Genomic DNA, 22,458 nt, shown 5'->3' with positions numbered 1-22,458 from the left:
AGGATCTTTCCTGAGCCTCACCCACCTTAGAGTCTCTTACAGATTTCTAGCGATAAAGGTCTCCATGTATAATTACAGGCTGAGCTGACCTAATTAGGTTGATGAAATTTTCAGTAGGGATTTAATTCCCACTAGCATTTCACTCATTTCTTTTCTCTCAAGAATCTTTCCTCAGGCTGATCCAAGCCATTCTTCGAGGCAGCATTTTAAATTACCTCACACAGGCACAGCCTGCACTGCAGCCACTGATTAGAAAACCTCCAGCAGGCGCACACGTCTCAAAACACACTTCAGACAAAGTCTTCTATAGTGGTTTAGTCACACCCTTCCCCTTTCTTTTGCTTCCTTTCTAACCATGCTAAATAACGACCACGCAGCAGGAGGGGAGGAGATGTAGCAAAGTGTTTTGTGGACACACAGAAATTAAGAAATGCAAAGTGCAGGAGGAGTAAGGGCAGATAGGATTGATGGAAAGATCATCTCAGTCACCACCACAGCCAAAATATTGGAGAGTAAAACATGAATTGGTAAGGTTTTCACTAGTGTCTAGTGATTGAAAGCTGCGTCTAATGGGCAGGCTAAGACTAAAGAACAGTATGTATTCAAGAAAATTCACTTCCGGTGAATTGGTTGTCCTCAAATGGACAACAGCTTATGGATGCCAAGATTCCTCTTTCTTTATGGTTCCCAATTTTTCTTTTCTTGTAACAATAACTCAAATACACATTGAAGTGTGTGAAGAAAAAATAAGTTTAAAATTATCAAATATCCTTAGGAATTATATTTCAGCTTTAAATGTTGCTTCTAAAAACTTGAAGAATATAAGTAAGTATTACTGACAAAGAAGAATCACTTCACCGCATGAAGACTTCCAGTGCTCTCCCAAGGCCTGGGTCTGATTTTACAGGAATGGGCAGAGTAAAATGCTACCTCATTGTTTCCCATTTCCCTTTCCTCTCCTAAAACTGACGTCTGTGATAGTTATTTTCTCCAAAAACCTTTGATTGTTTGTGACTAAATTTGAATATGACACAAAATTATTTTGTCTGCAGCCTGTTCATGGTTTCTTTCCGTCTAAAAGAAATTGTCTTACACATCATTATTTTATTTTGAAATTTGATCATCAGTCTGAGAAAATTAACTTTTCTTTCTTTTTTTTTTTTTTTCGGAGCTGGGGATCGAACCCAGGGCCTTGCGCTTGCTAGGCAAGCGCTCTACCACTGAGCTAAATCCCCAACTCCTAAAATTAACTTTTCTATTGTGGTCCAGTGGCTGAAAGTGCTCTCAACTCTCATTCACCCTTGTAAATGCCACAGAGGAATTACGATGGCACTAAGGAAAATCAAACAATAGATGGCTTCAATATTTTGAAGAATTTTCTTTTACTACTTTAATTTTAATAGAATGAAGATATAGATTAGCAACTTTGGTAGGCCATCTCTTGTTTTATGGTAAGTATAACTGATCAGAATGAAGCCATCATCCTTCAACCAGATACGTTATCTGTCTGACCCTGGGTGCTGCTCCCGTGTCATCCCTTAGTAGGTCCACAGAATTGCCTCCTGTCTATCTGCTTCTCCATTTTCAAAACAATCAGACTTAGAGAATGGTTGTCAGAATTATTTGTCCTATGTGGCTTCAGACAAGGAGTCCTTAAACTCACCTACAGAAGTGACTATTATAAGGGGTATTATGTACCGGATTGAAAATAAAGATATAATAAGTGAATAATTGAATCTGTAATTAAGGCATTAGAATGTAATATGCTATAGGCTAGGAAGTCTGAGCCAAGGCTTAGGAAAACACACAGAAGGATGAACATTGGCGTATTGCTTTCTATTCACGAACTCTACAAGGCTGACCTGCCAAAAAAGACGGGAGAGCTCAAAACCCATGGTGCCTTTTTCACTATTTCCTTGCTGAAACAGGAAAAGCATGTGATTATAAACGATGATTCAGATGTGGGTGCAAGCTATGAACTATCAAAAAGTCCTCCGATGAAATATTTTTAATTTACAAGCTGATTGCGTCTATAACCTGCCAACCTTTAATGTGCTGTGAGGAAGCAGGCTGAAACATCACAGTTCGTTAAAACCTCGTGGCATGGAAAGCAGCAAGATGAAACATGCCCAATCAACAAGGAGGAAAGGGTTGTCTGTAAAATCGATAGTAAAGGAAGAGAGGATGCACCTGACTTCAGACCCTCACAGGCTTCTAGCTCAGAGAAACTTGAAAGACCATGTGGCTTTACTTTTTACCTTTTTCTTTTGTCATCCAGTTTGTGATTAAACTGTTAGTACAAAAGGGTGGATGCTTACATATATCAGTGTATGGGCATTTAAACAGTGGGGATGTTAGTCTGATGTATGACTTTCTTTGAAACCATGATTTCAGGTGAAGAGAGTTCACTGCCACTCCACAGACACAGAAATGTGCTTGCTCCCTGGAGAATGGGCTGAATGCCATATGTCTAAGAGGAGCCCAGTATCTCAGACATCATCACTTTTCATAGGGTGTCTAAAGATGTCCTTTAACTAAATTTACGTTCCTGCTCAAAATCCTTGGATTCCGGACCTTCTCCCGGTGTAAGGCAGGTTTCCCTCTTTATAGACAAGGCACGGTCTATGGCTGGCTACACAATACAGATGAACACCACACATTGGTGAGAGTCCTCAGGAATGTCCAGAAAGTGGGTTTTACAATCTACTTGTGAAATCCAAGTATGCAATGACTCTATCTCTTCCCAACCTACCTACGATCTCTCTGTCCTGCCTCTCCCCATCATAGTGAGTCTGGGCTCGTATGTTTGCCTCGGCCACTGGAACTTAAGCCACTCTGCTCAGCCCCTTTTCAACCCAAATAGGTACAATGAGGATTTTTCATTCTAACACTCTGTTATCTGTTTCTAAAACACACTTCTCCTTTTAATGAAATCCAGAGCTTTTATGTACAGCCTTTCATGTTGGTAAGCAAACCAACACTACTGTTTGGACATGGTGAATTATGGTAATTGCCAAGCAAAGAGGACTAGGAAATTAAGCTCTGGGTTTAATGTTTAATGCTGTTGCTCTCATCATAGTCCATGCTCTGGCCTTCATTCTCTTTGTTTGAAAAAATAAATAAAGTCACCGCCTTCAGACACCTTTAGGATGGTTGTAAACACAAAGGACTTTGAATTTTTTAATACTGCTCTTGTCATAAAAATTATTATTTTGTTAGTTTGTTATTGCCTATGGAGCTTAATGCAGACTCTAAGGCATAATTTCTATCTTCAGAGAGGAATATTCACTCTCTTAGAGGCAATCCCCCTCGCCCCAACATATAGACCCCTCTGTTTGTTATAGTATAACAGCTCTGAATCCCCCTCTGGTATGTCTTTCTCTGTGGGTCTCTGTGTCTCTGTCTCTCTGTCTCTGTCTGTAGTTGCCTGTCTCTGCTTTCCTCTGTCTCTCATACATTTTCTCTCCTCTCTCTCTCTCTCTCTCTCTCTCTCTCTCTCTCTCTCTCTCACACACACACACACACACACACACACACACACACAGCTACAATACTTGGAAGACAAGTAATGATGACAGCTCTCGGCAGTGACTTTTTCACTGTTGAGTAAAAAATAAATATAAAAAAATCAATCATGTTTATAAGCTTATATCGTTTTTAGAACAAATTAAACTATAGCATTGCTTACAAGTAGCAATTGTTGTGCCCAAATAACCAGTAAGATGATAATCCACCATGCCACAACAGGAGGACTTCAGGTTCCAACCATCAGAAAAAAAAATTATGGTGACTGAATAGATTTTTTTTAAAAAAAGCTTATTCTATGGAATATAAAATTGAAATTCAAGGCACTTCTGGTCTTTCCCTACGAATTTCAATCTTATAAAAATTTACAGCAGATACTGACAGTTGACGATGGGGGATGAAATTGCTCTCTTAAGCTCTGATTTTCCTCAGGTAAATACCTTGTCAACTTACCAGATCGAAAAGGACGAAGGTCTCCCACCTTCAGGACATAATTAAAATACAGCAGCACAACTGGTTCATTATGCACTTTGGGTTTGTTTACTGTTTTAGCTTTGTTCATTTCTATCATGACTTTTCCTCTTGTAGTCTCATTTGTTTTCTTTTCCTTATCTCTCAAACAAGTCACCACAGTACTCATAATACCCCGACAGTTACCTCAAAATAAGCAATTATCCCTTAGTACAACTTTAGACCCAAATCTCATTGTGTTTGATGTCCTCTTACAGCTGATACAAAGCTGTCCCGGAAAATGGCCGCTGTGAAAAGCTGAGCCTCGCTCCTCAGCATGCTGTGCGAGTTGCCCTTTACCTCCTGACCCTGCATACACAGGGCTGAATTGAAGGTTGTACCACTCACTCTGGGAACATCCGATCTTCAATAAATGAGCTCTCAGTCCAGATCTGCAAAGATGAGCCCATGAGTTAAGACGGGTTCCATGACATCGATATTTACCTCTTTGAGACAGCCCATAAAGTTGTTACTGACTGGTGACCCTGGAAGGTCGGCTGTGCTGGGGCTGCCTCCAACATAGAAAAAGTCATCAGACCCCAGCATGGTGTAATCTTCTTGCGTGTAGCCCGTTGTGGTAAGAATCCCATCCACTGATATTGTCACCTAGATAACAAAGCACAGGGAAAGGACACGCTATACTCAGACCTACATGCTGTAATCCTGGGATATGCCTGTTTTGTGTTTTATTTTTGTTTTGATTTTTTTTATGTTTGTTTGGTTTTCAGTTTTAGCCCTGTGGCGGAACCCATTTTCATGTCTGTTTGACGTTTATTCTTGGATTCTATTCAGCTAGCCCTGAGGGATTCTAATCTAGTTAGAGAGTTTACTGATCATTGAACTAGTGTCAGCATCATCCCTGCTGCAACTCAAAAGTTATTTAGCAGACACAAAAATGGTGTTAGTAAAATGCCTCCTAGGTTAGTTTTGCTGGTGTATATATTAGTAAAGTTTAGTCGTCTGTTATTCACTAATCACAACGTGCACCTTGTGAACAGAAAAGGCGCAAGCTATTTCCAGCAACATCACTATTTGTACTATTGAGCAGCAACTGTTGGGCATGCAAGTGCCTGAAGCATGCTGAGGGAAGACGAGGCGCGCAAAACAATCAGTGAAGCAGCACTCGCGATGCGCATGCAGGGGGTACAGAACGTTCAGAAAGGAAAGGAAAGGAAACTGGGAGAACCAAAGGAGAAAGATAACTGCTTAGTGATGACGTAAAGATGAGTGGGTGTGGCATCTCCAACATTCCCAAACCAAGTTTCCATGCCATGCATCATGAATGGTTAGAGACTGGCTGAGCCTGCGGTCACTCGGGCCAGCCACCATTTTCTTATCTCGTGTTAACCACAGCTGGATGCAAAAAAACGTTCGAAACGTTAACGATGCCCCTACAGGTGAGTTCGAAAACAGAGGTTGACAGGAACAGGTAAAAAATAAGAAAGTCAACAACAGATGAAAAGAAGGAGGTCAAGGTAAGCAGAAGAGTACCAACCGCAGTTCCTCTTTTGTTAATGATGTCTACAGTTAAAAGAAAGAAAGAAAACACACGGCAAACCCAAAATAAGAAACAATTAGAATGATATCTACCGAACAATGTAGTTTGTTTACCATAGCGTGTCCAATGCCTGAGTGCTTTGTGGAGAAGGGGGGAGAAAGGAAATTAAAAACTGTGAACAGAATAACGATCGATCGTTACTTAAAAAATATGATGGTCTCTACCATGTTAGTACATTTTTTGATTCAGGTAACGGTTAGTAGAATGAAACATTCCATGAATGACATGTTAGTTATTAAGCATGTTAGTAACATAGAAAAAGGGCAAAAAAATTTTACAAGAAAAAGCAGACTAACAAATAGGCCTCCCACAGAGGAGATAGTCTTTTCCTGCCCTTGTTCATCTCTTGCCACTAGACAGAAACAGACACATGGCACTGTTCCCTTCGTTTTCCTGAGAACCACTGAGCGCCATAGTAAAGGGATTCATCCAAAGGCCTGAAGCCTATCAGCTGGCCATTGTCACCCTAGGCCCATCATAGCCCCCCTCCACACCCATACCCAGTCCCAGCAAATTAGTAGGAATCAGTTGGCTTTGCCCTACTACTCAATTTTACAGCATACAAGGACTCCTCCTCAATTCCAAACCTTCCTTCGGTCATATTGATGGACTTTAGGGTCACAGTATACTGCAATGAAACAGAGCAGAGATCCTGACACACGGAATGAATAGAATGGACTTGTTTGTAATCTCTCCTGCCGCACATGCACCCTAGCTGCACAGGCTTCTGTTTTCCTGGAGCTATGACTTCTCAGCTTGCTTTGTAACCTGAGCAAAGGCAAATCTAGAAAGTGGACTCCTCAAGACCCACCCTTCCTTCTGTGATCCTCTCAAGTGAGCCTCCAGTCTCTTGGTGAATATATGAGAGAAAAAAGAAAAAAGAAAAAAGAAAAAACAAAAACAAAAACAGAAAACCAAAGAGACAGACTTACAGGAAACCCATGGTCTGTAACTACACTGACTGTGGTCAACCGTTCACAACACAGTGGGGAGCATGTGGGTCCTCCCATGCCCACGGGCATCTGAAAGGCCTGGGAAACTCCGAATTTTTAAGTTTTGTTTGCCTGCCTTAATGTACCTAAATCTCCTGCCCGAGCAACTTCTTCTTGTCTATCTCAGATAGTTGAAGCCTCTCAGAAGCAGGAAGGAAAATGAGACTAAATCTCCAGACTAAGCTCCTTTTTTGCTTCTCTAGCTCAGATAGCTTGAAGCCACTCAGAAGCAGGGAGGAAAGGATTAGTTAATAGCTCAGAAAGAGAGGGCCATTTTAGTAAAGGGAACCCAGAGTCAATCGGTCATTCTGCAACTGTTCAGAGAAACAACAAATACATTAAGGACATTAGTTTTAGATTAGCATTTACCATCAACACTTAAGAAAATGATACATTATAATATCAAAGGTCATGTAATCCAAACTCTTAATGATGAAAATGTGAGAACAATCTAATTATCTTTCACATATACTGTAATTTGTCTTATTAAAAACATACAGTATATGTAGACTCATTGATTCATTAAAGAGTAGGAATTTTCTAGTAGAGACTTGTGTACAAATTTAAATATATAACTATACACATGTTCCAACAGAAGTGGGTATCTAGAGGATGAAGTGACTTTTCATATTATTTGTAGTTTAAGTATCTGCGCTAAATCAAAAATATCTTCATAAACAAAAATTTCAGAATATAGGTTATGCACAATAATGATCTTTTTCCCTCAGGAATATTTATGTTCCCACTTTGGAGTTGGAAAGAGAAAGGAATAGGGATTGATGTAATCCTAAGTGACAAAGTTTTTCTTTTTTTTTTTTAACTACAAAAAGGAAGTGTGATTTAATGACCCCAATGTGCATGCTTCCAAATGAATACTACAGAAAGTATAATTTTAAATCAAACAAACAAAAAATCAAAATCACACACATTCCGGGAAGGGCAGGTCGCAGGGATATCCTTGCAGCCCTCTGAAAAATAACCATTTGTCACTGTATTAAAATAGCCTTTGGGGCCCCAGAACTTTCTAGATATGCCCCTGCTCAAGTATGGCAGGAGGATTCATCTCGGAAGGAAAAGCTAAACTGAGGAGCTCTATATCATGTGGGTAGGGGTTTCAAGTACCACACAGACAGCTGTAGGTACTACAGGCACAGCTGTAGCAAGAAAACAATGCAGTTACTGTCTTATCCACTGCGTTGTTACCTGACGCAGATTCCTGGTGACTTTCACATCATGCCAGGCATTATCATTAAACTTTCCATTCACGGGCTCCACTAGCGCTTCAAAGGCCCCTGATCCCAAATTAATGACCAGAGAGACAGCTCCATTTTTCAAGGCAAGGTTGACATAATCAGCCGATTTCCCTGTGTGAAGCATCAGTCCATTCCTCTGAAGAGTTTTAAAGGACAGAGTTATTTCGTCGCTGCTGCTTTGAATGGGGTTTTGGGATAAGTCGTAGCAGAAGTACTCAGATCCCTTGAATGTGGCAATATACTCTTCTTTTCCTAGAACAAAGCAGAAATATACATGCATAAGTCAGCAAGTATAATACTCAAGACAGTAGACCTTAATAAATACCAGCTAATGAACTTTGCTTAGCATGTATTCAGGACAAAAGCCCTGTCAAGCACTCTGGTGGGCCTAGGTGGCAGTATACTTTAAATAAACCACTTCAAGAGGTGGGGCACCAACTACAGTAGCTAAAAGTGACATTCTTGAAAAGTCAATTAATTTTTAAGTTAACACTGCAACAGCTCTGATCAGACAAGATAGCTCTGTGTTAGCTTTAGGGCATGAATCAGGTACCACAGATGCATATTGGATGGGTCTGATTCCAATGTTTGCAACATTTGCACCATCCAACTGAAAAATTAGTTTTCTGGGAGACATTTATATTCAAATGTCCTTCTCAATGAAGATCCAAGTATTGTCATTCAAAAAAGATGATATGTTTTTAGTAAAAAGGAAAAGAGGATGAAAGAGGGAAGTTGATCTGGAAGTAAACTGTCTCCTACAGAGTACATGAAAGGAGGAGTTATACACAAGGCTGATGCTGTCAGCTGGATGGTTAATTCATTCCTGGCTCTTACGAAGCAGATGGTAGGGCTGGCTCCTATGAGTCTGGTAAAAGTTCCAGAACAACCTCAGAGAAGCAGCATGCAAATAAAGTCTCAACATTCTCAACACGGCTCAGTCTTTGGTATAATTAGAGGCTTCAATGTGGATCTCGCCACACGCCAGACAGATCAAACAGAAATATGGCCATTTGGAAAGAGCAGCCTTCTCCCTCCAGTATAGTAAGGTAACCAAAGGAAGATGTAAGTCAAATGTGCCCATGACTTTCCATGAAATGAGGGGAATGAACCAAAATACATGTAAACAAAAATAAACAAAAATTAGTAAAGAAACAAAAATCCAAAACAACAACAACAACAAAAGAGGACAATGGTTAGCAATCAGCTTGTGATAAACCATGAAGAGATTTGCAAGTGCTACCAAAAGAAGAAAGAAAGAAAGGAAGAAAGAAAGAAAGAAAGAAAGAAAGAAAGAAAGAAAGAAAGAAAGAAAGAAGGAAAGAAAGAAAGAAAGAGATGGATATCTGGCAACAAGGCACCACCTCTACTAGCACAATGGAATATTCAAAAACCAGAATGAGTTTTACTCTTCTGCTGGTAAGAGATTTTGCTTTCTGTTCTGATTTTCTATTTTGTTTGAGACAGTCAATAAGTAGATCAGACTAACCTCCAGCTAACAATCCTCCTGCCTCAGTCTCCTGAGAACTAGGATTACAGGAATGTGTCAAAAAACAATGGTCACTAACGTTTGCTAGTTTAATTCACAACATAGAATCAGAACTCAGTTCAAGAGTTCAATTCTTTAAAGACAGATGACAGGCAGCTATACATTGGTACACAGTATCACTTGCCCTATCAGAATCATCAATGACTACTGAAAAAGAAACCAAATTATAAGGGAGAGTCGCAGGAAAGACAACCTAACCCACAATTTTAAAAAGTTGCCTTAATTTATACATCTAAAGGCAACCAAGGCCCTCCCAGGAGTTGGACCCAGTACTGGTTTTTAGTGATGTGTAGTGAATCATTCATGTTTGAGATAACCACAGTGGAGACAACTGAGTCTCTAGAGAGTTGAATTTGATAACTTTCAATATTTGGAACCACAAAAATATGCATTTAGATTTTTGTTTTGACCACTTTGGAACAGTCATATCACTGACATTATCATTATACGTCTTTAAAACTTTTGGTGTCTTAACTAATAATTAGTGATATTGATCTTTAAGACTGGTGTGAATTTAAAAGGCAAAGTCAGATAGTGTGTCTATCTGATCCTGGTGGTAAGTAATACGTCTTCCTCATTGCCTCCCCAGTAGAATAAATATGGTAAATATATTCTACTCTACGACCTACAGCACATTTGATTTTTGAAAAAAAAAAATACACCCATTGAGAACAGAACCAGGACAAAGATTCTGATTATCATCTCCATTCAGGACCACAGTAAAAGTCACACGACTATTGTGACCAAGAAAAGCATCTGAGCACAGCAAAGATTACAACTAAGGATAATAATGGCACATTAGCAAATTATGTTGTGCAGTACAAAATATAGCAGTGATTCATGAAAGAATTTTGGTTTAGTAATATATCTTAGAAAGACTTCAGAGTTCTATAGAAGCCTGGGATGCACTGTTTCAACAAATTTAAGGAAATCTGTAAATTCAGTAAAAATTCAACTAAATTTCCAATGACTTTTTAAATTGACATAAGAAGTTGATTTTACAAATTCTGTAGAAAACAAAATAACCCAAAGAGCAAAGATATACCAGAAAATGAGATGAGGAAACTTTCCTCTGCATCGGTAGATGATTATAAGAAATGCATAATAAGTAAAAGAATAGACTAAGAAAAATAAAGATAAACAATATAAAATAGCTTCAAATATGTTGAAATAATATGTATTAAGTTAGGCACTTCAGGTAAAGAGGAACAACAGGACAATTAGTTAATAAATAGTGCTGGGATATCTAGTTATCTACACAAACAAATGAAACAAGTCAATTCTAGCTGGCCTATGGCTAAATTTTGGATGAGAAATTTGTAAAAAAAAGAGAATAAATTTGGATATAAAAGTTTACAACATTTTATAAAACTGCCTAAAATGTTAATGTTAATGTAAATGTTAATTAAAAACAAAATCCATTTATCAATAATACTACAAAAATGCAAGAATTCATTTCATCTCAATCACAAAGAATTACAAGAAAGCATTCCACAAGCTTTCTAGCAAATCAATCCTAAAAGGGCAAATAATAGAGAAAATGAACAGAGGAAGTGGACAACTTCTTGGGTATCTACATAAATAATATGAATGGATAGTTTCTTTAAAATAAATGTGGAGAGGGGCTGGAAAGAGGCTCAGCGGTTAAGACCTAGAAATCCTGAGTTCAATTCCCAGCAACCACAACCATCTGTAATGGGATCTAATGCCCTCTTCTGGTGTGTCTGAAGACAGAGACAGTTGTCAGAACCTCAGATTGATCATCTATGTACTAAATGATATAATATAGATAGATATGAGTAATAATGTGAAGCAAGTTAACAGTTAAAAAACCAGACACGAGGGCCAATAGGCATCTAATTCTGTATAAAAGAGTTTAAGGCAACAACAAGTAGCATTCTATGCTATTACAAATCAAGGCCATAGCTCCTTGTGCTGCTTGTAGTAATGTCAGAGAGCAAAAATTCAGTTACTTATTTACATGTTTATGATTTTGCAGTTCTTAGTATGTGTACGGTTTCAGTATAAATTTAAATGATCTGGACGACTGAGCACAAATTAAATGATCTAACCAAATATTTTCTTCTTGGAATCAGAACGACCTTGTTTATCAGTTAAAAGTACTTGCTGATCTCTTCAAGGACCTGGCCTTGGTTCTCTCCACCCACCAGCTCATATCCATCTGTAAGTACAGTCATGTGGACTAAAATATTCTCTTCCCACATTTGAAGGCACCTAAACATACATATATAGTACCTAGAAAAATATCAGACACAATATCGAGAATCAGCTCTGTAGCATTCAGTGCTTTTGACTACATTACTCTTCATCTGTAATCCCAACTCACGAAAATCTGTACAGCTTTACTATAACCACGTGGTTCTAAGATTGCATTCGATACAAATCAGAAGCCTAAGTTAATATGCAATAAAAGCAAGTCTACACAAGTGAAGATTTGAGGGAGAGACCTGCTCCATTTATTTTTCTACTTCAAAAGTCAAGTACACAAAACTATCACAGGAAAAAGATCCTTAGGAAGAAATGCAATTACTTGCTGCTTATATTATGAAATTAAATAAGAAGATTGGCTGACTAGATAATAAAGATAAAATAACACAACACCTAGAAAACTCTGCCTCTTGAAATTCAAGTCCAACTAAATCTTCACTTCTTAAATAATCTGAGGGAAAATAACATCATTTTATTTGCTCTTACCCTTTATAAAATGAAATTCAAATCATACTATAGAGAAAATAAAATTAAAGAATGTAGTTCATCTTAGATTTTTTGACTTAATTCAAGATTGCAAAAAATTACATAGTTAGTAAATATAACTGAACATGTATAAATTCTGTGGCTAACCTATACTATTGTATAGCACTAAGACATATTTTACAAAATATCCAATCAGTTTTATTTTACCTTAGATAAACCTTACAGCAATTAACCAAAAAATAAACAAGCAAATTTCAAAGAAATAATACAAATGAAGAGGCAAATTCTTTAAAAATATACTTGAGGTAGTGAATGTGTAAGTTAAAGAAGAATCTGATATTATTTAGTCCAATGGACTAAGGAATGAATATTCATCAGGGTAAAAACCTAAACATTAAAATTATGGATGTGTCTCAAATTGGGAGAGAAACAGAATAAAAACCTTGCTCTCTTGGTTCCAGCCTCAGACTGCTCCTTAGGACACAATATTAATAATAACCTGTTATTAATATTAACAATAACCTGTTATTAATAACCAAAACATTTATTGCAGGTTATACTTGAAAACATTTTTATCAAAAGAGAAAACAGAAATGGCTCAAAACTCTCGCACAATGCCCTTCAAGTCCTATTAGGAAAATAACATGAATGGTCAAACAATAACATGTACTGAAAGCCAGACTACTGCATGCCTTTCTGTACTGAGGGATGATGGTACATGAATCCAGTGACAGACAGGGAACATAGTGGGCAAGTACACAACCATTCACAAAACATCCAGTACTGCAATGTCTGTGAGAGGCCCCGGCTGCTGAATCTGTAGCCTCCAGACTCCAGTGTGTTTTAACCCAGGGTGAATAAAGGTTAAACCAAAGCTTGAATGCATATTGACTTTAAAATGATTCCCTGGAAGTGTTTAGGAATTATCTGGGTCTTAAAGAAGTACATTTGGAGAATACATTTATTTTATGCCAGGCTTATAGGTAATCTGTATATGGATAATCCTTATTTTTGAAATAGATAATATAGACATAATTTTAAGTAGGAAATCAAATTGTTACTTACTCAGACAGGGTAACACAGAACAGACTATTTAATCAAGTTTCATAGAATGGACATGCTTCGCTTCCCAAGAATCAAAGCCATAACGCCTCTCGTTCCAAATCTCTATCATCTGACTTATCCACATATTCTGCCATATAGTAAACATTCCAAATGATAGAATTTTGTTTTTAATGTAGATACAAATAAAGGAATCGTGGGAAGAAAACCCAGAGTGGAGAACTTGATAGAGCGTAAGTATGGAGCATTTTTGATTGAAATGAGTGTTCAAAATGTCCTCTTAGTCACATTAATCACATCATGACCTGAAGAGTGTGGCATTATTTTATCCTGAAGCTTTTGAGAAATTGAGAGTGTCACAATGCCTGGCCGGCATAATCTATACTATAAGGGAATCCTCCAACTGATTCTGATGTAAACTGTGGAGATTCCATGGCCAGACTGCTGCAATCATCATATGGCCCTACCACATTTTTGATAAGGAATAAACATTCAGTTCAACTACCTTGTATTGTTTGAACACAAAAAAGAAAGCTAGGAAAAATGCGGTGCCTATGTCTGATTAGTGTAGAAATGTGTCAGATATCTACCAAGTATGCATCCCTGCACTGTCCAGGCTTTAAATTACTTCAAGTAATGGCTGATTTCTTACTCTCAATATGTTTCATTTTTAATAAATATTACAATAGAATTATCAGTAGATCTGTAAATAAAGTATTTCTCTTCTAGAGAAATCTACAGGGCATATATCTCTTGATCCTGCCTAGCGAGCTATGGTGTTAAGTGGACAAACTTAAAAGCTCATGGCCTTGAACATGCAATTCTTTCTCAGAATATCTTTACTCATATACTACTGCATCTAGAAGTTAAGTGCGTGCGCGCACGCACACACACACACACACACGCACACACACACACACGCACACACACACACGCACACACACACACACACACACACATCAATCATATAGTCTATATGTGAGAAGACTCAGTCAAACACATAGGTCCTAGATGCCATATTTCCCCTTGCGTTTAAATGAACATTGCCCTGTCAGAATCTACTACATTTACATGAATAGCACTTCATTAAAAAAGACAAAGAAATTATGTTGGTATCTTCCACATCTCAAGCAAAGAGAGAAGTGGGTGCATGTGAGAGAAGTGCCATGAGTGGCTCTGCTGAAGTAGGTAAACCTGTTATTAATGTAACAACACCCATAAATGCATCCCCTGCTTTTTAGGAGGTTTGACCAAGGTTCTGAGTTTATGTTTCCGATTTATTGCTATCAACGTATTAAGATAATGGAAATGATAAAGTGGCTTATAGTAAAACCAGCATAAGGTAGAGAATTTGAACTACAAAATATCTTTTCTGTAAAGAAATCACAGAAATTTGTGGCATGACTGACTTCAAGAGATGAGTATTGCATCCAAAGGTACCATATGCAAAGCACCAGCATTGAATGTGACATTAAGAAAACTCGTCGCCATTGTTTATATTACAATCACCTACTTGATACCAATAGTCCGAGGCAATATTCTGGGTTTGAGAAATGCACCAATAATCAAGAACCCCAGGCTCTCAATTGTCATCAAACTAGTAGGGTTGGGGGTAAGAAAAGAGTATCATATGACACTTAACATAAAAATGTTCCATGAGGGTCAGTGACATTTAAACTGAGCCTCAATTACTGAGGAGTTGTTTGGGTGACTATTTCCAGGTCAATATACTTTATCTCTTGTCTCTAACCTACACAAAAACCTACCACTTTTGGCTGCTTGATGCTGGGGTACAGAAAGCATTTCAGTAACACTGCCGTCTCTGAAGAACAGTCTCACACCTATGACCCCATATTTCTTTTCCATCTACTGACCCGTCCCTTGTTGCTTAGATGGGAAGTGGGGGATTGGCCAATGGACCAAGAGTAGCTTCAAATAGTTTTACTATCTTCCAGTAAATGATGAAGGAGAAAGCTGGATATGGGGGAAGTCCTATTTATAAAGGAGTTTACTTGGCTTCTTGATTTCAGATTTTTCCAACATTTCTATGAAAATAATTTCCACTGAATATTCTTTGGCACACATAGCATTAAGACTGAAATTTCTGTAGATGATTAATTACTGTGAGTATTATTGATCATTGTTACTATTAAAGTAATTATTTAAATTTAAAGCACTGCTGAATTGTTTCAAAAAACAAACTTTTATCAAATCTTGTATTGCCCTGAATATCACTGTACCCAACATACCAATTTAGAAATATTTCATTCAATTAAGGTTCAAATCCAAAATGATTAGAAATATTAAATAGAAGAAAGGAAGAGAAAAACATAGTGGTTTCCTCTGGTCATATTTACCTGAATGGTGTGCAAATTTTGGCATTTTTTTCAGTTATTTGTCTATTTTTCATTTTCTCAAGAAAAATCAATGAACTGAGAATGAGATTTAAACACTGGTTTCTCCTAGACCCCTCTTCAGCCCTGTGCCTTCAGTCACTCTATTTGGGTTCACTGGGTCTCATTTTTCTTTTTAACAACTCAACTTGTCTGAAATAAATGATCCCCAATGTTTCTTTCCATTCTAAAATGCTATGGCTCCATGGTTCTCTTGATTTATTCAGTCACTCAATTCTTTCAATTCACTTAATAAACATTTACTGAGGCCAACCATGTGCTTTCCTGCTGATAAAATCATGAAACATGCCTGAGGTAAATGTCTTTGTGATGCATGCTGCATTTAATAGAATATTCCATGGCAACCTTTAACCCCACAGACTTCTGAAGTTAGCGCTTCTCTTATTTGATTAGGAGGGAAAAAATTCAGAAAAGACAATACAGAAAAGCATTCTTTTAGACATAAAGTTTATGTTCGTCACTTGCTTCCCTCCGCTTAGAATAATTTCAATGGGTTTTACTAAAGCTTCAGAAGAATTAGTTTAATGGTTATTTTATTCCCCCAATATGGAGTACTTGTTCATCTAAATGTTATTTTTGGAAAAAATTATATATTTGCAAAAAGTAATATGTTTTATACTTGATATAAGTTTGGGGTTATAAATTTGGGGTTTAAATTAAATTATTCAAGTATTAGTTGATGTATTTTCCTGAGGAAAGGTCTCTTAAATGATATGAGGAGCTCTGGGTTCAGTTCTTTATATTTGGAGACATAGACAAAGAGAGTCAGTGTAGTGGATTGTAAGTTGGTTTCAGTACAATGGAAATACTCACTCAGTCTGGAAACATTTTCAAGCAGTTGAAAATGAGGATCTATCTGACGTGATCTATCTATCTGACATGATTACCCATAGAAATTATGAATGTCTTTTAGAGCCAGACATTTCATAGTTACAATGATCCTAGAGCAATACTCTGAACACAGTAATTCACATTCAGCTACTCAATGTCACTTGCCAATTTTTTCCAAGTTCTTCTAAGATTGCATTCCCATTCCTCTGTCTTACTCCTCTTCTCATTCTAGCTTATGTAAAAACATGTTAAATCTATTACAAGGATTTCTGAGGTACTTTGTAAAATAAAACATGGTATTAAACCGCCACATCTTAAAGAAGAAATAAACTCTGGTAAACTCAATTTCCTTACAAAGGAATTTCTGGTACCCTCTGCAATTGTGTAAGTCACATGACCTGCTCTTCTAAATTTCAATAGTAAGTTATAAATAATACCTTTTAAGTTGTCAATTCCAGAAAAGAAGAAGTGTGATTACTTCAACGTTCATATGTCTAATATGTCTACTATGGGATCAGCCTTCTGTGGTTGAAATAGGGGAAGAGGCAGACTATAAAACACACAAAAGAAGGGAATCACTGTGAACAACACCCTGCTCATTCATTAGCACCTGTGGGCATCAACAGGTTGATTTTGTGATATAATATTGGGAAGAGCTCTTTAGTTGGTTATCTGTTACAAAATGATCAACCCTGAAAACATACGCATACATAACATATGTATGTTGAAGAATATATTGTATATATGTGTGAGTATAGTGCATTTAATAATATTGAAAAGAGGCCTTGAATTTGAAAGTAGAGAGGAAGGTATGTGGGAGGGTATGTGGGGGGATAGGGGAAGGAAAAATGTTGTAATTACATTTCAAAGTAAAAGAATAAAATAAAACCTCTCTAGGAAGTAAACAGTTTGCTATCACCTTTAAGATTTATCTGTAAAATAAGTGTAAATCTCAGGCTTCAGTGGACATCAGTTGATTTTAGCTAATTGTTCCAGAACTATGAAACCTATTAGGAATTATATGTTAGGAAATGATAGATATTATCATATGAAAAAGGAAGGCCCATGAATTGAAAAAAATATTCTCAAGGATCTGTTCATAGACACCTGCTGGGTTTCTTAAACTGTTATTCTTAAAGAAAGAAGATTTTAGTAGTAACTCAGAACCCACCCTAAGAGCCCACCCTAAGAACGACTCCTGTCTGCTGTTTTCCACCCACTTATTTGGGTTTCAAAATATTAACTATTGGAAATATTAGAGTCCCTAATATTCAACTGCTATATTTTTATTTTCTGATGAGTTCTATGACCAGTTTAGCTTTGTAAGGAACAAAGAAACCCGACCCCCAACATACACACTCCTTTTAATGAGCACTGGATAGTGAAAGCTTGAAAAGTTTAATTTGCAAACTTGCAAAGCAGAGTATCAGTCCCAAATGATGAGCATCAGCCCAGGCCCTTGTCTCCTCTTCCTCATTGGCTGGGGAACTGTCATGTAGCAATCTCATGGAGTAGGTGATATTTCCCTTTGCCACTCACATTTATTTCCCAAAGAAGCGCTCAAGTGCACTCATCTCTGCCTTTACATCCTTTTTTCTTTCAAAGCTTATCAGACATGTAATATGTTATGTCTGCATGTCATCATGAAATATTGGCTGTTAATAGTTTCCTATTCTTCATTAAACTTGTAGTTTGATGGAAGGACAGGTAAACTAACAGTCATTAGTATGGTTCTAGCATTTTATATTCAACTGTAGTTGGACTTCAGACACTTTTGAAATTGTACCATTATTATTTTTCCATACAGAAAGCTGTATTATGTACATTCAATATTTTTTATACTGGTTGTGGGCTTTCTTCTTTTTAATAAGTATTGTACATTCTATATGCTTACAGAAAGACTTCACTTCCCAACAGTGAGCTTGAAATACTCAAACAGTGCAAGAATATAAACAACACAATTACAAAAGGAAGCACAATTCTACATTTATGTTTTCAAGCAATGTGATTGGCTAGAGAACATCCTGCCTGGCTGAATAAATCTACTACTTGAATCAGTGGCTGCAATTCACAATACATTCATTTATATATCACAATGCAAGGTCTTTGGTGTCAAGAACAGGACATACTGCACACTCACCAGCATAAATGCTTTTGTGTTTTAATTGCATTTCTTGTTAGTAAACCAAATACCGTGTTGAAAGAAGTAAATTTCATTAAGAAAGTATTGGCATTGGAACAATGTGAAATAATATTTGAAATCACTTTTATACCATATTTTACATAAGTAACTTTTTACTTTTATGCTTCATACTATGTATTTTCCCTACCAACAAATCACAAAATTCTAAAAAATGGATAGTTCTCTAACTAAAGAGCTTATAATCTACGCTTCTCAGGTGTTTGGGGCCCACAGACAATACACATTCATCCCACTGATATTGCCTTCTTCTTTTTTGTAATATTGAAATTATTCTAAATTGACTTCATTATCCACTAATGGCACATCACCCAAACTCAAAATTTTCAGTGCACAGATAAGAAAACTCAGTTCCTTTGAAATAAATTTGGCAAAAGCTGTTCAGCTTATGAATGGCTTGCATTAGAATCTGGCTAACTCAAAACTCTATGTTCTTTCTACTACACTTCTCTGCATGCAAAATGTTTTTGATGAGTTTGATTAAATCCGTTCATAATTTCTGATAAAAGAAAATATTCGTCTTACAGAATGAAGGACAGACAGTTTTCAACTTGATGTTCCATTTTAATATAAACTATGAACCCGAATTTTTAAGTCTTAGGGAAAATTCCTAAAACATAGGTATTAAAAATAAAAAATTTTATTAAAAATAAAAAATTTTTAATGTCACCAAAAGTATTTTCCAGCTACTATCCCATGTGAAATAATTATCATAACCACTTCAGAATATTTAAATTAATATTAAGCTTCTCAGCATCAAAACTTGATTTCAATTTTGATACAGTCTTCTGCTAAGTATTTGTGCCCAGTTTTCAGATAGTCCTACTTAAAAACCACATTTTTTTCATTTAAATTGATTGCATTGCCCCAATGTCTACCAAAGTCTGTACTACTGCTATGATTAGCATGAGTCCAGGGATTTGGCCTGCCAGTTAAGTCAAGAATGAAGAAAAAACACATAGAGATGCATTGAAAATGTGGTATTAATTGGACTGGACCTTCCGATTAAGCTGAAGTACATTTGATAATAAATAGCAACATGCTTATCATATAAATCTGAATAGAGAAGCAGAGTTATTGGATATTGCCAAACAACAAAGAAGGTTATTACATACAAATATTCAGGGAGACAAGGTGATTATATACATCTAAAAGAAGGAAGAGGGTTGTTACATGAAGATAAACAAGGAAGTGGGGTTACATATAGCTGAGTGAAGGAGGAGGGTTATTAAATATAGATAGACAAGGAGGTGGGGTGAGCAGCCTCTGTAAGGGGGCAGTAGCAAGATAAGCATGAAAGAGAGGAAGCTCCAGTAGGCATTTTCTGCATGTGCTCTCAGCATCCTGAAGTACACCTGGAAAAAGCTTTGCCACATTTGAATCTCGACTGAGAACCCTTTGTCACTACAATGGTCCTTGACATGGCTGTACTCATTTCAACGCTATGAATTCATTCTGGACTTCGTTACTTCTGCTTCCTCTACTCTCTACATAGTATTTTACAATGAAAAGGAAATCAAATGTATGTCCTGGATCTTTACAATGAGGTAAAATGATGGGCTGATGCATTAGGCTGAGGCAATGTGACAACATACCTAATATTTAAAAGGCTGTTAGTTTAAACTCACGGTGAAATTACTAAAGGCCTAAAAGGGTAATGATGCCTGGAACTGAGGTCACTCCCTATCATAACTGGTTACCCTTGCCCTGGTCACTGGAATCACTAATACACTGGGGTGATAGAAAATAAGGGGTTTAGAGATATGGTGCCATCTGTCAAGTGTGTGATAGAATGGCTCTCTTTCTACTAATTTAGTTATGAGAAAAATCACAAAATTGGAGCTGCTTTAGGTTTTTGTATGGCTTGCTTGTTTATAGGAACATCACACTTGTGCATCACTTGATTAACTAGTAGTCATCTAGATTAAATGGAAATGCCTGTGTATTTTCAGTCTCTCCTGTTCTAGCCATACACAGTACATTATCAGACCATCCTTTTATACACAGCTGAGTTGGCCAAAGGTGTCTTTTAAAGAGCTAATCCTTTTGCAAAACGGCATGAGTGAGTACAAAGTTTCTTTAGAAAAACACAAAAGGCTAAAAATACTGATATTGCTCCTTCTCTACTGAAATGTCATATCATCTGTCACACACTAATGGCTATATACATCACTAGGACTAAGATAAGTACAAGACTTAACAAAATCAACCCGCTAAGCTAAATTACTGTTTGTTGCTTTCAAATAGTTAATTCACTAAATTATTATATAGAGAGCCATCACTAGATGGGTGGCACCAGCATCTGTAAACCCTTTGTTCTCCCCTCCCCGCCCAGCATATTTAGTCATCCCAGCAGCCAGGCTAAAGGTAACCTCTTATGGGGAGTGAACTCACTTCCAGGCTTCATTATAATTTTAAGCTAATAGCCATTCTGTGGCATTCATCACACAGATATATATGGCTCAGTTGCATTTTTATTTTGTTCTGTTCTGTTTCTGTTTTTTTTTTTAAAGATCTCAAATAAACATTCAAAGGTCACATCTTCCCAGTCCTTGAATGTCTGCCTTGTACAGTCTTTAGCAACTGTTCAGAAGCTGATGAAAAGAATATAGATACCAAATATCTCACTATGAACATGAAAAATAGGGATATTGCACTTCAAGGGGAAGGTCATAGAAGGAAGTCTTGGAAGAAAAGAAAGACACAAAACAAAGTCTGGTCCCAAAATAGTTTATAAGAAGAGCCAATACCTCATGCATCAGCGGTTTCTCCCTGACAAGCTCATCTTTCTTTAACACGTTGACACATCTGCAACTCTAATGTACCAACACCAATTTCCGTTTTCCTTGCTACTATACCACAATAAAGTAGTGGCTCGGGATATTAACCTAACCAAACACTGACTAAAAGCTTCATCACAAAAGATTCCTCACAACAGTCTTTAAAAGTATTCTGTATGTGTTTCCTTCAAATGTTATTTCAGTACATGGACAAAGAATTTCTTCTCTGTTGTCCTCATTTACCGCTGCTTGTTTGGCTAATTAAATGATGTTGGAAGGAGAGAGTGAACAGGTCGGGAAGATTGAACACTTTCTGTTCTGGCAGGCCTCTCTATTCTCTTCATTGAGTCAAACCTTTTATTCTTTGTCTAGCTCGGATTCAAGAACAGCCCAGAAGCAGCCCTTCAGTCCTTCCTACCTCAGGTCAAAGTCCTTTTTATACTTGCCTTGCAATTTGGAAACATCAGAACTCTGCACAAAATGAATACTTCTCTGCTTCTAAGAAATTCAGCAATGAGCTGAGGACTCTGTCTTGTGCCTTAGCACATTTCAGGCATCTCTTTAGACAAAGTGGTTTGAAAGATTTGAGGTTTTCTTGGCAACAGAAAAGAATAATTTGACTTTTCTTGGAATAAGATCACATTCAGTGGAAAAAATCTGCTGGGCTCAAGGTCATAGAGCTTGGCTCTGTGGATATTCAGTTACTCAGAAGAGCTACTCCATGCCTTTGAACACTTCAGACACTGCTGCAGGTGTTGTCTGTGCAACATCCCTGAGGGTCACTCTACCTTTCATTTCATGTTTTTTTTTCCTTCAGAATGTCCATTGTGCCTCCTGAAAACCATTTTCTCTGGTCTATGTATGTGTTTGCCCTCCTAGAGATTTTAGTAAATAAAGAGCTACCAGAATCTGTCAGGATCTGCACACACACACACACACATACACACACACACACACACACACACACACACACACACACACACACACACAAACACAGAGAGAGAGAGAGAGAGAGAGAGAGAGAGAGAGAGAGAGAGCCCTGATTGCACATAGAAATTTAAAGGTATTT

The 22,458-nt window shown here is 37.2% G+C and overlaps 2 protein-coding genes across 50 annotated transcripts in view; one reads left to right on the top strand and one right to left on the bottom strand.

The window, feature by feature from the left end:
- Nrxn1 (neurexin 1) overlaps positions 1-22,458 on the bottom strand; it is a 1,143,874-nt gene that overhangs the window by 689,669 nt on the left and 431,747 nt on the right. For 23 of the 45 annotated variants that reach the window (NM_001434104.1, NM_001434105.1, NM_001434107.1 and 20 more), the window contains 2 exon segments: positions 4,480-4,641; positions 7,789-8,090. In NM_001434104.1, the coding sequence (NP_001421033.1) occupies positions 4,480-4,641; positions 7,789-8,090 (464 nt within the window). 45 annotated transcript variants of the gene reach the window in all.
- The window catches only part of LOC148005023 (uncharacterized), a 28,681-nt gene continuing 11,465 nt past the window's right edge, over positions 5,243-22,458 (top strand). Inside the window, exons 1-3 of one of the 5 annotated variants that reach the window (XM_087555028.1) lie at positions 5,243-5,432; positions 11,484-11,571; positions 13,344-13,397. In XM_087555028.1, the coding sequence (XP_087411154.1) occupies positions 5,421-5,432; positions 11,484-11,571; positions 13,344-13,397 (154 nt within the window). In that variant the 5' untranslated portion in view covers positions 5,243-5,420. Of the gene's footprint in view, positions 5,511-11,483; positions 11,572-13,343; positions 13,398-22,458 lie in introns of all 5 variants that reach the window. The other 4 variants (XR_015622652.1, XR_015622653.1, XR_015622655.1 and 1 more) reach the window with 4 other exon arrangements.

Source organism: Rattus norvegicus, chromosome 6 (genome assembly GCF_021556685.1).
Source record: "Rattus norvegicus strain SHRSP/BbbUtx chromosome 6, alternate assembly SHRSP_T2T, whole genome shotgun sequence".
NCBI classification, from domain to species: domain Eukaryota; kingdom Metazoa; phylum Chordata; class Mammalia; order Rodentia; family Muridae; genus Rattus; species Rattus norvegicus.
The sequence above is the reverse complement of the archived record's forward strand: the minus strand, read 5'-3'. Positions and strand labels throughout refer to the sequence as shown.